Source organism: Ochotona curzoniae, unplaced genomic scaffold, assembly GCF_017591425.1.
Source record: "Ochotona curzoniae isolate NIBS_2020 unplaced genomic scaffold, NIBS_Ocur_1.0 contig_1, whole genome shotgun sequence".
Classification (NCBI taxonomy): domain Eukaryota; kingdom Metazoa; phylum Chordata; class Mammalia; order Lagomorpha; family Ochotonidae; genus Ochotona; species Ochotona curzoniae.
Window position 1 is genome coordinate 26,527,112 of NW_024464918.1, and position 13,986 is coordinate 26,541,097.

The following is a 13,986-nucleotide window of genomic DNA, read 5'->3' on the forward strand; positions in this document are numbered from 1 at the left end:
AGCAGTATGGAGGAAACTAAGGGTGCGCGACGACCTCCGTCCAGCGAGGCCTGCCCGTCAAGGCTGCTCTCTCCTGCAGCCCGGCGGCTTGCAGCCCGGCGCGGCGTGGGCGGGGCAGTGTCTCCCTGGGGCCCCGCCCCGCCCCGCCCCCGCCGGGAACTCGGCGCGAGAAGGGACGTCGTGATTGGGCAAGCCGGGCGGCTCGGGCGGGGCCGCCGCGGGGCGTGGTCTCGGGCCCCGCCCCCTCCCGCGGCCTCAAAGCGGGCGGCGCCGGCGGGGGCGGGGTCAGAGCGCTCGGACGACCGGGTCCCGTCGCTGCCGCCCGGAGCCCGCCGCCGTGCAGCGCCCCGGCGGGGCCGAGCAGGTACCGGCGAGGGCGCGGGGCCGGGGGTCGCAGCCCGCTGGCGCTGCGGGGTCGCGCCCTCCCGCCGGGCCGGCCCCCGCCCCCGCCGTTCCGTGGCGAGGCGGATCGGCGCCTGCGCCGCTTCCTGCGGGGGTGGTGGGGTGGTGGTGGTGGTGGTGGGGAGACCTGGCCCGGGCGCGGTGAGGGGGAAACTGAGTCACCGGCCCAGGGGTGCCCCCAGCGGCCCCGCGGCCCCTCCGCGGCGCCCGGGGACCCCCGCCCCGGCTGCAGCGGCCTGGAGCCGCCTGGCGCGCACCCCTCCCCCTGCGCGGAGCCCCCGCGGCTCCCTCGGCGCAGTGTCAGCTTACACGCCTTATATAGTCCGAGCAGGCTGCAGCCCGGCCTGCCTGCCTGCCGGGGCCAGGGGGGCGGGGAGAGCCGGCCCCTGACTCACCCCGCCGCCCGCCCGAGGCTCCGGGCTGGCTGGAGGGCAGACGTGCCAGAATCCACGGCGCGGCCCACCCGAGGATGCCTGACAGCATACCTGCCCCCGCCTCACCGCGGCCGTGCCGCTCTGGCACCTGCTCCAGGCTAGCGTCCAGGGCTGGGCTGCCCGTGTGCCCACCCTGCGGGACACTCACTCCTCTCTTCTCCTCTTAGGAGCTGGCACCATGGACTCCTTCAAAGTGGTGCTGGAAGGGCCGGCACCTTGGGGCTTCCGGCTGCAAGGGGGCAAGGACTTCAACGTTCCCCTCTCCATCTCCCGGGTGAGCCTGGTTTGGGAGAGGGGCGCCCCCACCCCACCCCAGGTCTTTGGCTGCTCAGATCTCTGGGCGGAACTTCAGCAGGAGGGCCGGGTGTCAACAGGCCTGAGAAGTGATGGCCAGCTAGTTGTACAAAGTCCCCACCGCACCTGCCAGCTCCCCCTCCACCAGGCTCCCTGTGGCTACCTCGGGGAGAAGACCTGTTATGCCAGGTGGGAGAAGCGTCACCAGCCAGGATCTACACCTGATCTCCAGCCCCCCTCCCCTGGCACGGTGCTCACGTCCACCCAGGGGTAGCAACTGGCATCCAGTGAGATGCCAGCTTGTCCAGTGGGGTCGTGCCAAGGCAGGGATCGGAATGGGGCAAGGATGCCCTGCAGATTTTGTGGGTTGTAGAAGGGCATCTCCCCCAGCCTGTGTGAGGGTGTGTGTCTCCCTCCTTACACTGGCCCCGTCCAGGATGTGGTGGCCCCTGACCCTGAGCAGAGGTGTGGCTAGGCTAGGCTGCCGGACTCCTGAATTCCTGAGAAGTCGACCCTGCTGGGGGCGGAGCTCTCGACTCGCCCCTCCCTGTGGCCGGGGGATTGCCTTATAAGCCCAAGAATGCAGCCCCAGGCTGGGATGGCCACCAGTGGAGAGGTCTACCTAGCTGAAAAGGGCTCACCCTCTGAGCCCGGGCCGTGAGCTCCTCACCGGCTGGCCAGGCTGTGGTTCCAGCTGGTGGGACGCGGCCAGCCTGGAACCTGGGGGTCAGGAGGGGGCGGGAACTTCCTGCCCCTATATCCGTCTGCCCAGAGGCCCACCCAGCTGCCTGGTGGGCATACAGCTGTTGGCAGGAAGCCCAGGGCAAGCCCAGCCTGAGGGGGCTGAGGGTTGTTGATGGTTAGGGCAGGCCATGTTCTGCTGGGATCTTTCCACAGAGTTCTCTGGAGTCTGGCCTGCCAGCAGGCCACACACACACACACACACACACACACACACACACACACACGCTCCCTCTGCACCCTGGGAACCTACCCCACATCCCTCTCCCTGGGAAAGTGCCTCCATGACTGGCTGGGACAAGGGAGGCCCACCTGGGCACAGCCTCCCCGCTTCACTGATAAGGATGCGGCCTGCCAGGGGCACCCTGGCCCGGGGTTGCCCTGTCTGCTGCCAGGGGTAGGGGTGGGGCTCCCAGTGAAGCCTAGCCTTGCAGTTGGACCTAGGCTGCCCACCCCCGGTGGTTGGAGGGTGGGGTGGTCTTTGCAGAGCTGGGCCAGCCCTCTCCTCCTGTGCTGACCCCTGAAAACAGGGAGGAGGGAGGGGCTGGGGCTGGCTGCGGGCCCGGGCCTGGGAGATGAGGTAACGTCTGGACCGGGGGGGTTGGGCTGCTCCGTGGAGCCCTTGGGCTGACTCACGCCCTCGCCCCTCAGTGTCCAGCCCCCTGGCTTTTCCCCTCCGTGGCCCTGTGGCCTCGCCCTCACCCTGGCCAGAGCTGCTTCTGACTCTTCTTGCCAAGCTCTTCTGGCTTCCAGCACCCCCACCCTAACCACCACCACTCCTCACACTTCCTGTCCTCCCACTCCCAGGAAGGAAATGATCCCTGAACCCTCCTCCCGTCCCCAGCCGGCTGTTCCTGCCTACCCCTGAGGCCCCTACCGTGGGCTCCCCCACGCCTCCCAGTGTGGGCAGGGAGTGGCCAGGCCAGGTTTCACTGACTCACTGGTGACCTTGAGTAAGTCACTTCCCCTGCAGGGCACCACTTCCCCTGCCCACTGAGGGAGTTAGATGGAGGAGTGGGGCTTCACACCCTGTGGGGGCATCAGGGAGTCCTTCCAGGTAACCCCTCCCCCCCAGCAGAGTTAGCCTGGAGTGGCAGAGCTGGAGAGGCAGGGCCTGGTCCTGCCTCTGTCTCTTGCTAGCTTGGTGACTGGTGTTACTTCACCTGTCTTGCCACGTGTCACAGCAGACTCCTTCAGAAGCTACTTGCGGGCTGCTAAGAGGAAGGGACGGCCCAGTGTGTGCGCCCTGCCATCCCGGTGCAGCCATCCAACCCAGCGTGCCCTCGTCCTCTCAGTGCTGTCTGGCATCTCCTCAGAACCTCCTGGGGCTCTAGCAGTGGGTGCCAGGCTCCTTGTCACGTTGTACTCCCAGGGGCTCAGACCTACGGGCAGCCCGGCCACCCTGCCTGTGTTGACAGGCTTACAGGGGCCCAGTGGGGTTTGCCGGGGACCCTGCTGTCAGGAATGAGGGGGTTGTTTGGTTATGTTCCGGTGAGGGTAGGACTGGGGGGCCTTGATCCCTTTCCTGGCTCCCTGAGGATGCAGCAGCAGCCCAAGGACACGTGGCTCCTGGCGGCACGGGACCAGCGGCCTCCTCAGCTTTGGCCTCCCTGACCCTTCCTGCTGCCCACAGCTCACTCCCGGAGGCAAAGCTGCGCAGGCCGGCGTGGCCGTGGGCGACTGGGTGCTGAGCATCGATGGCGAGAACGCAGGCAGCCTCACGCACATTGAGGCCCAGAACAAGATCCGGGCCTGCGGGGAGCGGCTCAGCCTGGGTCTTAGCAGGTGTGCAGGGCTGCAGGTTGCTGGGTGGGAGGTGGCAGGCGCTGTCCTGGCCTCGCCCGTCCCGTCCACCCACCATCCTGTCCACCTTCTCCCTTCTCTTCCAGGGCTCAGCCGGCTCAGAATAAACCGCAGAAGGTGGGCGGCGGCCTGGGGAGCTCTGGGTGGTGGGGGAGGGCTGGTGGCTGGGATGCCCAGGCTGGCCTGCCCCCACCCTGTGACAGCCGCAGCACCCTTCCCTGTCTGGGAGTTCCTGTTGGGGAGTGGAAGGCAGACCCTGAGGGGGAAGGTCTGGGGAGTTGAGCCCTAGGGCTGCCGCACGGTCCGGGGCCCACGCATGTCTGCCTGCCTCCACCGGCCTGCACTGCACTTGCCGCCCTCCGCCTTCCCCCTGCCTGGGGCTGAGGTCATCGCTCCCCAATGGGAGCATTCGCAGCTCCGCAGCCACCCACCAGGATGTGGAGGCTCTCCTCTCCAGGGGCGTCCCATCTGCGTCCCCCCCACCCCCACCCCCGCCTGCCCTGCCCGGCTCTGTCTCTGCCCAGGCCCTGGCCCCTGCCGCGGACCCCCCGCGGTACACCTTTGCACCCAGTGCCTCTCTCAACAAGACGGCCCGGCCGTTCGGGGCGCCCCCGCCTGCTGACAGCGCCCCGCAGCAGAATGGGTACGTCGGCCCCTGCCCTCCAGCCCAGCCGCCCACCTGCCCACGCCTGCCCGCTGCGCGCTGCTGCTCCTTGCACTGCGCGCTCCAATCAGGCCAGGAACCGTGCGGCAGCGATCCCTGGCGGCCAGGGTGGCAGGCACTGGGCCCCCCAAGGGTGTGGCTCCCACCTCTTTGGGGGGCCACGGACACGGCAGTGCCCATCCCTGCTGCCAGCCGCCTGGGGTCGGGGGTGGGTTGGGCCAGCTGAGCCCCTCTCGGTGCCACCTTGCCCAGGCGACTCTGACCCTGCCCATCTTTCTTCCTCTGTGTGTCTGTCCCTTTGTCCCGTTATCTGTCCATCTGTCTATTTCCTTCACAGGTGCAGACCCCTGACAAGTCAGTGAGCCCCCTTTGCCTGTCCCTGTCTTCCTTCCTTCCGGCACTCTGGGCAGTAGCCCCTCCCCACCCTGGCCACCCCCTGCCCTCCCCCTCTCCCTGGCCCCCCAGGCCCCCTCCATCGCCCTTCCCCACTCCCCACCCACCCACCACCAGCACCATCACCACCGTAAACCCTCCAGGAGGGGCTGCGCCCACCGAATGCACAACATGAAGTTCTGAGCCGCCCCCTCCCCACAGACAGCCTCTCCGGCCACTTGTCCCCGACGCCAGCAAGCAGCGGCTGATGGAGGACACGGAAGACTGGCGGCCGCGGCCGGGCACGGGCCAGTCCCGCTCCTTCCGCATCCTTGCCCACCTCACGGGCACCGAGTTCAGTAAGTACGGGGCCGGGGGCCAGAGCCAGGCAGGTTCCTGCGGTCCTCCCAAGCTGGGGCAAACCAATGGTTTCTCTTGGTCACTGCCTTCCTCTGCCCTCCCAGTGCAAGACCCGGACGAGGAACACCTGAAGAAATCAAGGTAAAGGAACAGGTGCAGCCCCTGCCACCTGTGGGGTAGCCCGGTGCTGTGTGTGCGCTCATGGTGTCCCGAAGCCCTCGCTGCCTCCTGCCTCCCTCCCTCCCATCTCTCCTTTCTTCCTCTTTCCTTCCTTCCCTCCCTCCCTTCCTTCCTTTCCTCCTTCCCTTCCGTCTCCTTCCTTCCACTTCCTCCTCCTTTTCTCTCTGTCCCTCAGGGAAAAGTATGTCCTGGAACTACAGAGCCCACGCTACACCCGCCTCCGGGACTGGCACCACCAGCGCTCTGCCCACGTACTCAACGTGCAGTCCTAGCCTGGGCCTGTCGGCTGCCCTCTCTGCTGCTCTCTCTCTCTGTGCCGCCTGCCCACCCCCAGGCACACCCTTGGTGCCTCCAGCTTCCACTACCTGCCCTGTCCTTCCCCTGCTCAGGCCTGGCCCTGGCAGCCCACCTGGCGTAGGTCTGGCTCTGTTTGACCCTGCTTTCCTTCATTGCCCCATGGTCCTGCTGTCCGCCAGGTCTGTGCTGTTGTGGGCCTGGAAATAAACATCCGCTGCCCTGCTTTCTCTGCCTCTGATTTCATCTTTGTGGGGTTGTTGGATGGTGCGGCCTGGATCACCCTGGGAGGGGAGGGCTGGTTGTGGGAGAGGCTGCCCTGCTCTCAGCACTGGGATAAGATGAACTCCCAGAGATGGGAGCACGCTGCTCTGGACCATTGTCCAGCTGGCTGGAACCTGGCTGGGCAACATTGCCCTTCCACACCCAGGCTCCTCCCACCCGGTGCCAGCAGGCCCTGGGTGACCAGGTGGGGCCGTGACAGAAACCTTGAATGGTCCATCTCACAGCCAGGTGCCCAGGACAGACATCCCAGCCCCATCCTCAAGCACAGCCCAGGAACCCTGGCCTGGTGAGACAACGGGCTGGGGCCGGGTGGGCAGCTCCTGGGAGAAGATGGGGTGGTAGATCCCTCAGTCCTAGCTTCCACACATGCCCTCACCACCCCACTCCCTTCCTCCATACCCACTCCTGCACCTGCCTGGAGCTGCTTTCCTGGGCCCTGGCAGGCCCCACCAGCCCCAGCCCCACCAGCCGCCCACCCTGGGCTGTGGATCCTGCGTTTGCTGAGCGCTACGCCCCGGACAAAACCAGCACGGTGCTGACCCGGCACAGCCAGCCGGCCACGCCCACGCCCCTGCAGAATCGTACCTCCATCGTGCAGGCCGCCACCGGAGGCAACGCAGGGGGGAGCGGAGGCAGCAACGGCAAGACTCCCGTGTGCCACCAGTGCCACAAGGTCATTCGGTAGGTGGCCCTGTTCCTTCTCGGCCTTCCTGCTTTGTCTGATGGCTACTCCTCCATCCTCAGCAGCCGCTAGAGGAAGATAGGAGGTTCCCGTTCCTGGTGGGGGGATCTTGGGGGGTCTGTCCTGGCTCCCCAGGGTCTTCATTCCTATAGTCCATACCCTGTATACTGACTGGCGTCAGCCACTGGCAACATTTGGGGATCCAAAAAGGTGATAGCCCAAAACTGCATCCCCAGAGTTCCTGCCCCTCCTGGCTCTCTCTCTTCTTCCCACTCATTCAGTCTTGTCTTCCAGAGCAGGTGAGCCAGCTCCCTCTGCACACTCTGCCCCTGGGTCAGTGTGCCAGATTCTAGAACGTTCCTGGCCCTGGCCTGCTCTTGCTTCCCCATCAGCTCTTAAGTGGAAGTTCTACCGGGCTCCCTATTCCTCACATACCTGTTGGGAGCAGCAAGCCCCCTCCCCAGGCCAGATGGAGAGCTGGGCCCCCAGTCCTCCCCTGGGGTTCCTGGGGACTCCTGCGCCCAGGACACCAGCAGGGTTATCAGATGCTGGCCTCTTCACACTCCGTGTGACCTGGGCCAAGCTGTTCCCTTGCAAAACTAGGATGGACCTTGTCACCTGGGACTTCCAGCGGATGTAATATCCCCTCTCCCGGGCTTGCTCTTGTCCCCTGTCCACTCTCACTGCCCTCACCTCTCCCCTCAGGGGCCGCTACCTGGTGGCGCTGGGCCACGCCTACCACCCCGAGGAGTTTGTGTGCAGCCAGTGTGGAAAGATCCTGGAAGAGGGCGGCTTCTTTGAGGAGAAGGGCTCCATCTTCTGCCCACCCTGCTATGATGTGCGCTACGCCCCGACCTGTGCCAAGTGCAAGCAAAAGATCGCTGGCGTGAGTGGGGCTGCGGGGCGGACAGGGGCCCTCCGACACTCGGGGAGCAACTACAGCCTGAGTCTGGAGAGGCCCCCATGAGGGATCCTATTCATGGTCTAATCAGTGGGTTTCTGTGTGGGCCTCGCTTGACATGAGCCAGAATCTTCTATAAAACAAAAAGATTTCTATTTGTTTGAGAGTCATAGCAACAGAGACAGAGAAGTCTTCCATCTGCTGGTTCATTCCCACGTGGCCTCAATGCCCAGGGCAGGTCCAGGCTGACGTCAGGAGCCTGGAGTTTCTTTCCCCTCTCCCCTCTGGATGGCAGGGACTTAAACACCGGGGCAGTCCTCTGCTGCTTTCTCAGATACATCAGTAGGCAACAGGACTGGAACCACATGAGATATCAGCACTGTAGGTGGAAGCTTAGCCCACCGTGCCATCATCCCAGCCCCAAAATCTTCTTAACAACTGACCAAAATCCGCCTCCTTGAGTCATGTCACCATCACCTGAGTCCTGTGACTCTGCAGGCCTTGGTTACCCCCACCCCTCAAGGCAGGAGGCGAGGTGAGCCCACATGAAGCACAGCTCAAGATTGAGGGACAAAAGGTTCCCTAAAATCAAGCCAGGAAGGAGGAGCTGGGCAGGCTGGGAGAGGCTGCCACAACAGTTGGGTTGCGCTTGGGCTGCAGTCACGGAAAATGTCATTATGGGAATCCTGGGGTGCCCGTAGGAGCCCTAGTGTTCCCCACCATGTTGTCTGAAGTCCTTGGCATGTAGAGGTCTGTCCTAATCACTCCAGCAGCTCCATTCTCACTGCGGGCAGGCAGAGGGCAAGGACACCCGAGCCAGTGCTTGCCTTTGGAAGAAAAGCTGGAAGCTGGGACTGTTAGCTCCAGCTACAAAGGCAGAATACAGAGAGAGAGAGCGCGAGCGAGCTTCTTCCTGCTAGATCACTCCTCAAATGGCCACGATGGCCAGAGCTGGGCCACTCCAAAGCCAGAAGCCAGGAGCTTTTCCAGACTCCTCACATGGATACAGGAACCTAAACACTTGAGCCATCCTCTACTGCCTCCCAGGCGTGTTGGCAGGGAGCTGGATTGGAAGTGGAGCGGCTGGGACTCAAACTCCCAGCCCATATGAGATGCTGATGTCACAGGCGTCAGCTTTACCCACTACACCACGGCACCAGTCCCTGACACTGTTAACTTTATGACTGCTCTGGGCTACAGGGAGAGCCAGGAACCCTAGCTGGGTCTCCTGCACGGGTCACAGGGGCCCCGAGTACTTGAGCCATTTTCCACCTTCGCAGCTACATTAGCAGGGAGTTGCAATGGGAGTGGAGCAGCTGGGACTCCGGTTAGCACTCCTGGGGCATACCAGCCTGGCAGCTGGTCGCTGACTCTGCTGTACCGTGACGTGGGCAGTTAATGGTGAGAGGCCAGTCTACACAGCCCACTTGTCAGGTGCGCTAGGAGACTGGGAGCTAAGCAGCTCAGGACTGGCGAGCAGCAAAGCCAGAAGCTCGGGCTCTAAATCCTGGGATTCTAGGCCCTTTTCCTGCAGAGGCTAACGCAGCACAGCCTGCACAGGCTTAGGGTCTCTCGGGTGCGTGTCAGGAGCTGACAGCTGGCCAGTCGGGTGGTCTCCCCCAGAGCACAGTGGGCGTCGTGCTATGCACACGTGGGCGGTTCAGGTGTGGGTCCTGCCCCAAGGAGTGCACCCTGTGTGTGTTGAGTGGGTGGTGGGTACAAGCAGAGACCAGAAGAGCCGTTGTTCATTCCCCAGATCAGGCAGGATGTCTCCCTCCTGTGCATACGTACACGCTGAGGCACAGAGGGGCGGAAGGGGTCCCTAACATGGCAGGGATCAGGGTGGAGGTGAGCTGGGGCAGCCCCAGGGGCCTCCAGCCTCCCAGCTCAGGTTCTCCTTCTGTCCCCTCCTCCTGCTGGAACCCCCGGGGAAGGCTGCTGGCTGTGGCCAGAGGGCTCTCTGATGGTCCTGTGAGTGGGCTGATCTGAACCATGAAGTTCAGAAGACTCAACACCATGATGACTCATTTTTCAACACAAGTCCAGAGGTGGACGGCCTGGCGGTGGTGAGGCCAACCCAAGCTCCTGCCGCTCACTGCCTAGCCAGGACTGTTTTCCCACCACTCAAAGTGGCTCCTGAGCCTGCACCCAGGCGGCTACGCTGGAGCCACCGTGCTGTTGGGAAGGGAACAGGGGACCCAGGCCCATGGTCGAGCTTAAAGGGATGCTGCTGCCCCACTTCCTGCCTCCATGCCATTGGTCAGAAATCAGCCATCTGACCCCACCCAGCTGCCACACCGGCTGAGAAATATGATCTTTTTTTTTTTAATCTATTGTTCTTGTTAGGTTTTTTTAAAAAGATTTTTTGTTGTTGTTGTTGAAAAGTGAGATATACAGAGAAAAGGAGAGACAGAGAGGAAGATCTTCCGTCGGCTGATTCACTCCCCAAGTGGCAGCAATGGCTGGAGCTGAGCTGATCCGAAGCCAAGGACCAGGAGCTTCTTCTGGGAGTCCCACGTGGGTGCAGGCTCCCAAGGCTTTGGGCCATCCTCCACTGCTTTCCCAGGCCACAGGCAGGGAGCTAGATGGGAAGCGGGATAACCAGGATGCAAACTGACACCTATATGGGATCCTGGTGCATGCAAGGTGAGGATTTAACTGCTAGGCTACCTCGCCAGCCCCAAGAAATATGATCTTTGCTTTGATTTGCTAGAAGCCTGCCCCCCTCACTCGTCAAAAAGTGAGGGTTGCATGAATGGGCAGGAGAAGAGGGGATATAGTTGTCGCTGACATCATAGCAGCAGGTCCCTGGGAGAGGTCGCCTGCTCACCACAGGAAGTCCCAAGTCAGTCTGCTCACAGACGAGGGAATTTTGGCCAAGATTGCAGTCATTTCCTGGACAGCTCCATGAAACTGTTCCAGAAAAAGGGTCCTGTGCACGTTCCTCACACTGGGTCTCTGGATTCACTCCGCCAGAGCGAGGCCCTGCTGCAGGCTCGCCACCCCTGTCCCCAGTCCTGTGTCCTCACAAGAGATGGGGCTGGAGCGCTACCTGCCCCCCGAGTCCTAGGCTTGCTTGCTTACACCCGCCAGGTCAGTGCTGCTGACCAGGGAGTTCCCCAACAGTGCCTAGGGAGCCCCAGCTCATCTCGCCTCCTGGGGGGGACAGGCAGAAAGCTGCCAGCTGCCCCAGTGGTGACTCACAGCCCATCAATTTTTGCAAATGTGCTGTGCCATGCCCCCTTGTGTCCAGCGCTTAGAGCTACACCTGCCCTGGGTAGTGATGTGCAAGGTGGTGGGCGTGGCAGAGGAATGCAGGTGGGCAGCACCAAAGGGGTACGGTGGGCAGCACCGGAGGACCCCTTTGCACTTGCACAGCCCCTCATTTCACCCACACAGGTCTCTTCATTCTGCCGGCACCCTTGGTCCTGCTGCAGGGCCAACGCATAGTCTCATGGGACACTGTGATACCAGAACCACTCATCCCTGACACTCCCCTCCCTCTGCCCACCCCGGGACAGGCCCCTGCTCTCTGCCCACTGTGCTTTGGTCTCATCCTGGATAATTCAGACTGCCTCCTGCAAGCAGGCACTGCGCATTACAGCGATGGTCAGCAGGCCCTTGAACAAGCAGGTGGACGTGCACTTCAAGCGGGGTGCACTTGGCCAGTGCGTGTCCCAAGGTGTGAGGTGTAGCCAGGGGCTAAAGAGATGCGCAGCTGCCTCTGGGGCAGTAGCAGGTGGCAGAGAAGGATGTAAGACCCACAGGGCCAAGGCAGAAACTGGCCACAAGCTCTTAACCCTTGGAGAAAACTGTCTGCCCAGGCCGCGGCTGCAGCCGCCTCTCCAACCAGCTCACAGCCCCAGTGTTTCACCAGGGCCCTCTGATCCCTTGAAAAAGGAAGCACCAGGCATCGGGGTGGGGAGCCAGCCATTGTTGCTGAGTGCCAGCTGGGGCGAGACCTTCAGGCCAGCAGGAACATCTGACGAGTGCCGTGCTTTGCCGCTAGAGGGCACGTTTGAGCCGAGCCACGCTCCGTGCCACCCTCACATGGGTTGTACCTGGACGGCTGCTCTAGTTCTTTTTTTCATCAATGGCCAGCGTTTCAAAGCCAGCAGATGTGACTTTGAAACCTGAATCTCAATCGAAGCCTTCCAGACATGCCCGCATGAACCAGTGGCACTGCCCTTAGAAGCAGAGCAAGTGTTTTTATCCCATGGCAAAGCCCCACCTGGCCCTGGCGGTCACTGGAGCTGGGATCTCTGGCTCCAGGCTCGGCCCCGCGAGGCAGGGACAGAGGTACCAGCTCCTGCCTGTTCCAGATCTAAGTGCTGCTGCCCCCAGTCAGTGAGGGCAGGGATGGGCACAGAGGTGGGCAGCACAGACTCAGTGAGAGCGCTCAACCCCTATGAGCCTCTGCTTGGCCCTGGTTCACTGGGCACCCACTGACAGGAGGTCACCGTGGGCATGGAACAGTTTCTAGAAAAGTCACTGCTTCCTCCCTCCTGGTCTTCAGTTTCAGTAGGAAGAGTGAGAAGCAGTAGACCTGGCTCAGTAGCCTAGTGACTAAATCCTCACCTTGCACTCACCAGGATCCCATGTGGGTGCCTGTTCATGTCCCGGCTGCTCCACTTCCCTTCTAGCTCCCTGCTTGTGGCCCAGGAAAGCAGTAGAGGATGGTCCAAAGCCTTGGGAGCCTGCACCCACATGGGAGACCCGGAAGAAACTCCTGGCTCCTGGCTTCAGATCAGCTCGGTTCTGGCCATTGTGGTCACTTGGGGAATGAACCAGCAGGCTGAAGATGGCCGCCTCTTTATAATTCTGCCTTTCCAATAAAAAGTAAATCTTAACAAAACAAAAAGAGCAGTAAGCAAATGGTCAGGCAGTGCCATGAGTACCAGGTGACAGGAAAGAGCAGGTTAAGGGCAGTGACATGGCGCAGGCCAGGCAGATGTAAGCTGCCATGGGCCTTGAGTGGACCCCTGGAGATGAGGGGTGGTCCTTGAGCTATCTAGGGTACAGCCCAAAGTGGGTGCCTGGCATGGTGACCCTGGCAGGGACCCCACCAGCCTGCAGTCCCTGCTCAGCACTTGGCTTTGGTTCAGATAGATGGAAGGTATTCTGGAATGGGGGTAGGGGAGCCACCTGCCGCGAGCTGCAGGACTCGCCATGGTGTGGTGTGTCCGAGCCCAGAGATGACTGCCACCTGCAGCTGTGAGGCCTTGCGGCAGGGAGATGGAGCAGCCTGGCGATGAATGTGCTTTAGGGGTGGGCCTAGCAAAGGGTGCGAGAGGAAGGGAGGGACTGGGCCCCAGCAGCTGGAAGGAGCCTGTTGGGAGTGGGGATGTGAGGACAACGGAGTGTGTAGGCATAATGTGAGAAGGAAGACCCCTGGGGGAGAACCGGGGGAGTAGGCGGGGGCGGGGGCTCCCACGTGACTGTGGTCGCCCCCCCAGGAGATCATGCACGCCCTGAAGATGACGTGGCACGTACACTGCTTCACCTGCACTGCCTGCAAGACCCCCATTCGCAACAGGGCCTTCTACATGGAGGAAGGGGTGCCCTACTGTGAGCGAGGTACGGGGCCGCCCCACCCCTCAGCAAGGGCAGGGTGGGGTGAGGGCGTGCGGCCAGCACAGATCCCAGCCCGCCCCCCCTCCGGCCTCTCCCCTGCCTCCCTCCTCAGACTACGAGAAGATGTTTGGCACCAAATGCCGTGGCTGTGATTTCAAGATCGACGCCGGGGACCGCTTCCTGGAGGCGCTGGGCTTCAGCTGGCATGACACCTGCTTCGTGTGCGCGGTGAGCGCCCACCCCGGCCTCGGCCCCACTCCCACCTGCCCCGCCCTTCGCCTTCTGCTGGTTGCCCCCGGCCCCCGCCCACTGGAGACAGCCTTTCCCACCCGCCGCCCCTCCCGCTGACTTGCCCGCAGATCTGTCAGATCAACCTGGAAGGAAAAACCTTCTACTCCAAGAAGGACAAGCCCCTCTGTAAGAGCCATGCCTTCTCACACGTGTGATCCTCCTTGCCCGCTGACACCTGCGTCTGACCCAGCCCGAAGCATCTACAAGTCCTCACCTGCCCAGCCTTTCTGGGTAGGGCTGGCCACGGCTGTCCCGAGCCCGACTCCTGCCCCCAGTCTGGGGTTCTCTGGACCCCATGTTGTCCCCTCACGTGCCCCCACACTCCCCCCACTGCAGTCACCGCTGCTGGCCACACCAGCCCCTCCTTCACCTCCATTGCCATAATAAACCTGTGTCCAGCCACGTCTGTGTCGCCCCTGTCCCTGGGAGTGGTGGGACTTGACGCGCACAGTGCGAGAGGGGTTCCCGTGGTCCTGCCTGACTGGCCATCTGGATGGCCTGATGAGAGGTCGCTGTCAGAGGACAGAGGTACAGGGAGGAGCACGTGGAGGCAGCCGCTGGCCTGACTGGCAGGAAGGATAAAGAAGGGCAGCTGTGGGCAGGGGCGTGCCAGGGAGCGCCAGGTGAGGGCCCCTTGTGCGTGAGCGCCAGCATCACTGCCCTTGAGAAGGGGGTGAAAGAGGACAGTCCGCAGGGTAACTGGGTCAAA

The 13,986-nt window shown here is 62.7% G+C and overlaps 1 protein-coding gene across 4 annotated transcripts; it reads left to right on the top strand.

Moving 5' to 3' along the window:
- Positions 1 to 299: 299 nt before the first annotated feature.
- On the top strand, positions 300 to 13,677 carry PDLIM7 (PDZ and LIM domain 7). 4 transcript variants are annotated; one of them, XM_041002798.1, is made up of 13 exons: positions 300 to 364; positions 1,004 to 1,110; positions 3,505 to 3,656; positions 3,761 to 3,791; positions 4,199 to 4,317; positions 4,933 to 5,069; positions 5,175 to 5,211; positions 6,054 to 6,115; positions 6,273 to 6,510; positions 7,217 to 7,397; positions 12,869 to 12,989; positions 13,099 to 13,214; positions 13,346 to 13,677. In XM_041002798.1, exons 2-13 carry the CDS (start codon positions 1,015 to 1,017, stop codon positions 13,430 to 13,432), a joined length of 1,377 nt encoding a protein of 458 aa, XP_040858732.1. In that variant the 5' UTR covers positions 300 to 364; positions 1,004 to 1,014; the 3' UTR covers positions 13,433 to 13,677. The 4 variants fall into 4 exon arrangements, with proteins under 4 accessions (XP_040858732.1, XP_040858814.1, XP_040858889.1 ...); XM_041002880.1 differs by lacking the exon at positions 4,199 to 4,317 and adding an exon at positions 4,676 to 4,692; XM_041002955.1 differs by lacking the exons at positions 6,054 to 6,115; positions 6,273 to 6,510; positions 7,217 to 7,397; ... (1 more) ...; positions 13,099 to 13,214; positions 13,346 to 13,677 and adding an exon at positions 5,426 to 5,770.
- Positions 13,678 to 13,986: the final 309 nt, after the last annotated feature.

What these genes read in the sequence shown, in the direction of transcription:
- PDLIM7 (XM_041002798.1), top strand. Translation starts at nt 1,015, where the DNA reads ATGGACTCCTTCAAAGTGGTGCTGGAAGGGCCGGCACCTTGGGGCTTC. An exon ending in AGCGCCCCGCAGCAGAATGG is followed by an intron (nt 4,318 to 4,932) that starts GTACGTCGGCCC and finishes CCCTCCCCACAG; the next exon opens with ACAGCCTCTCCGGCCACTTG. An exon ending in GAACACCTGAAGAAATCAAG is followed by an intron (nt 5,212 to 6,053) that starts GTAAAGGAACAG and finishes TCCATCTCACAG; the next exon opens with CCAGGTGCCCAGGACAGACA.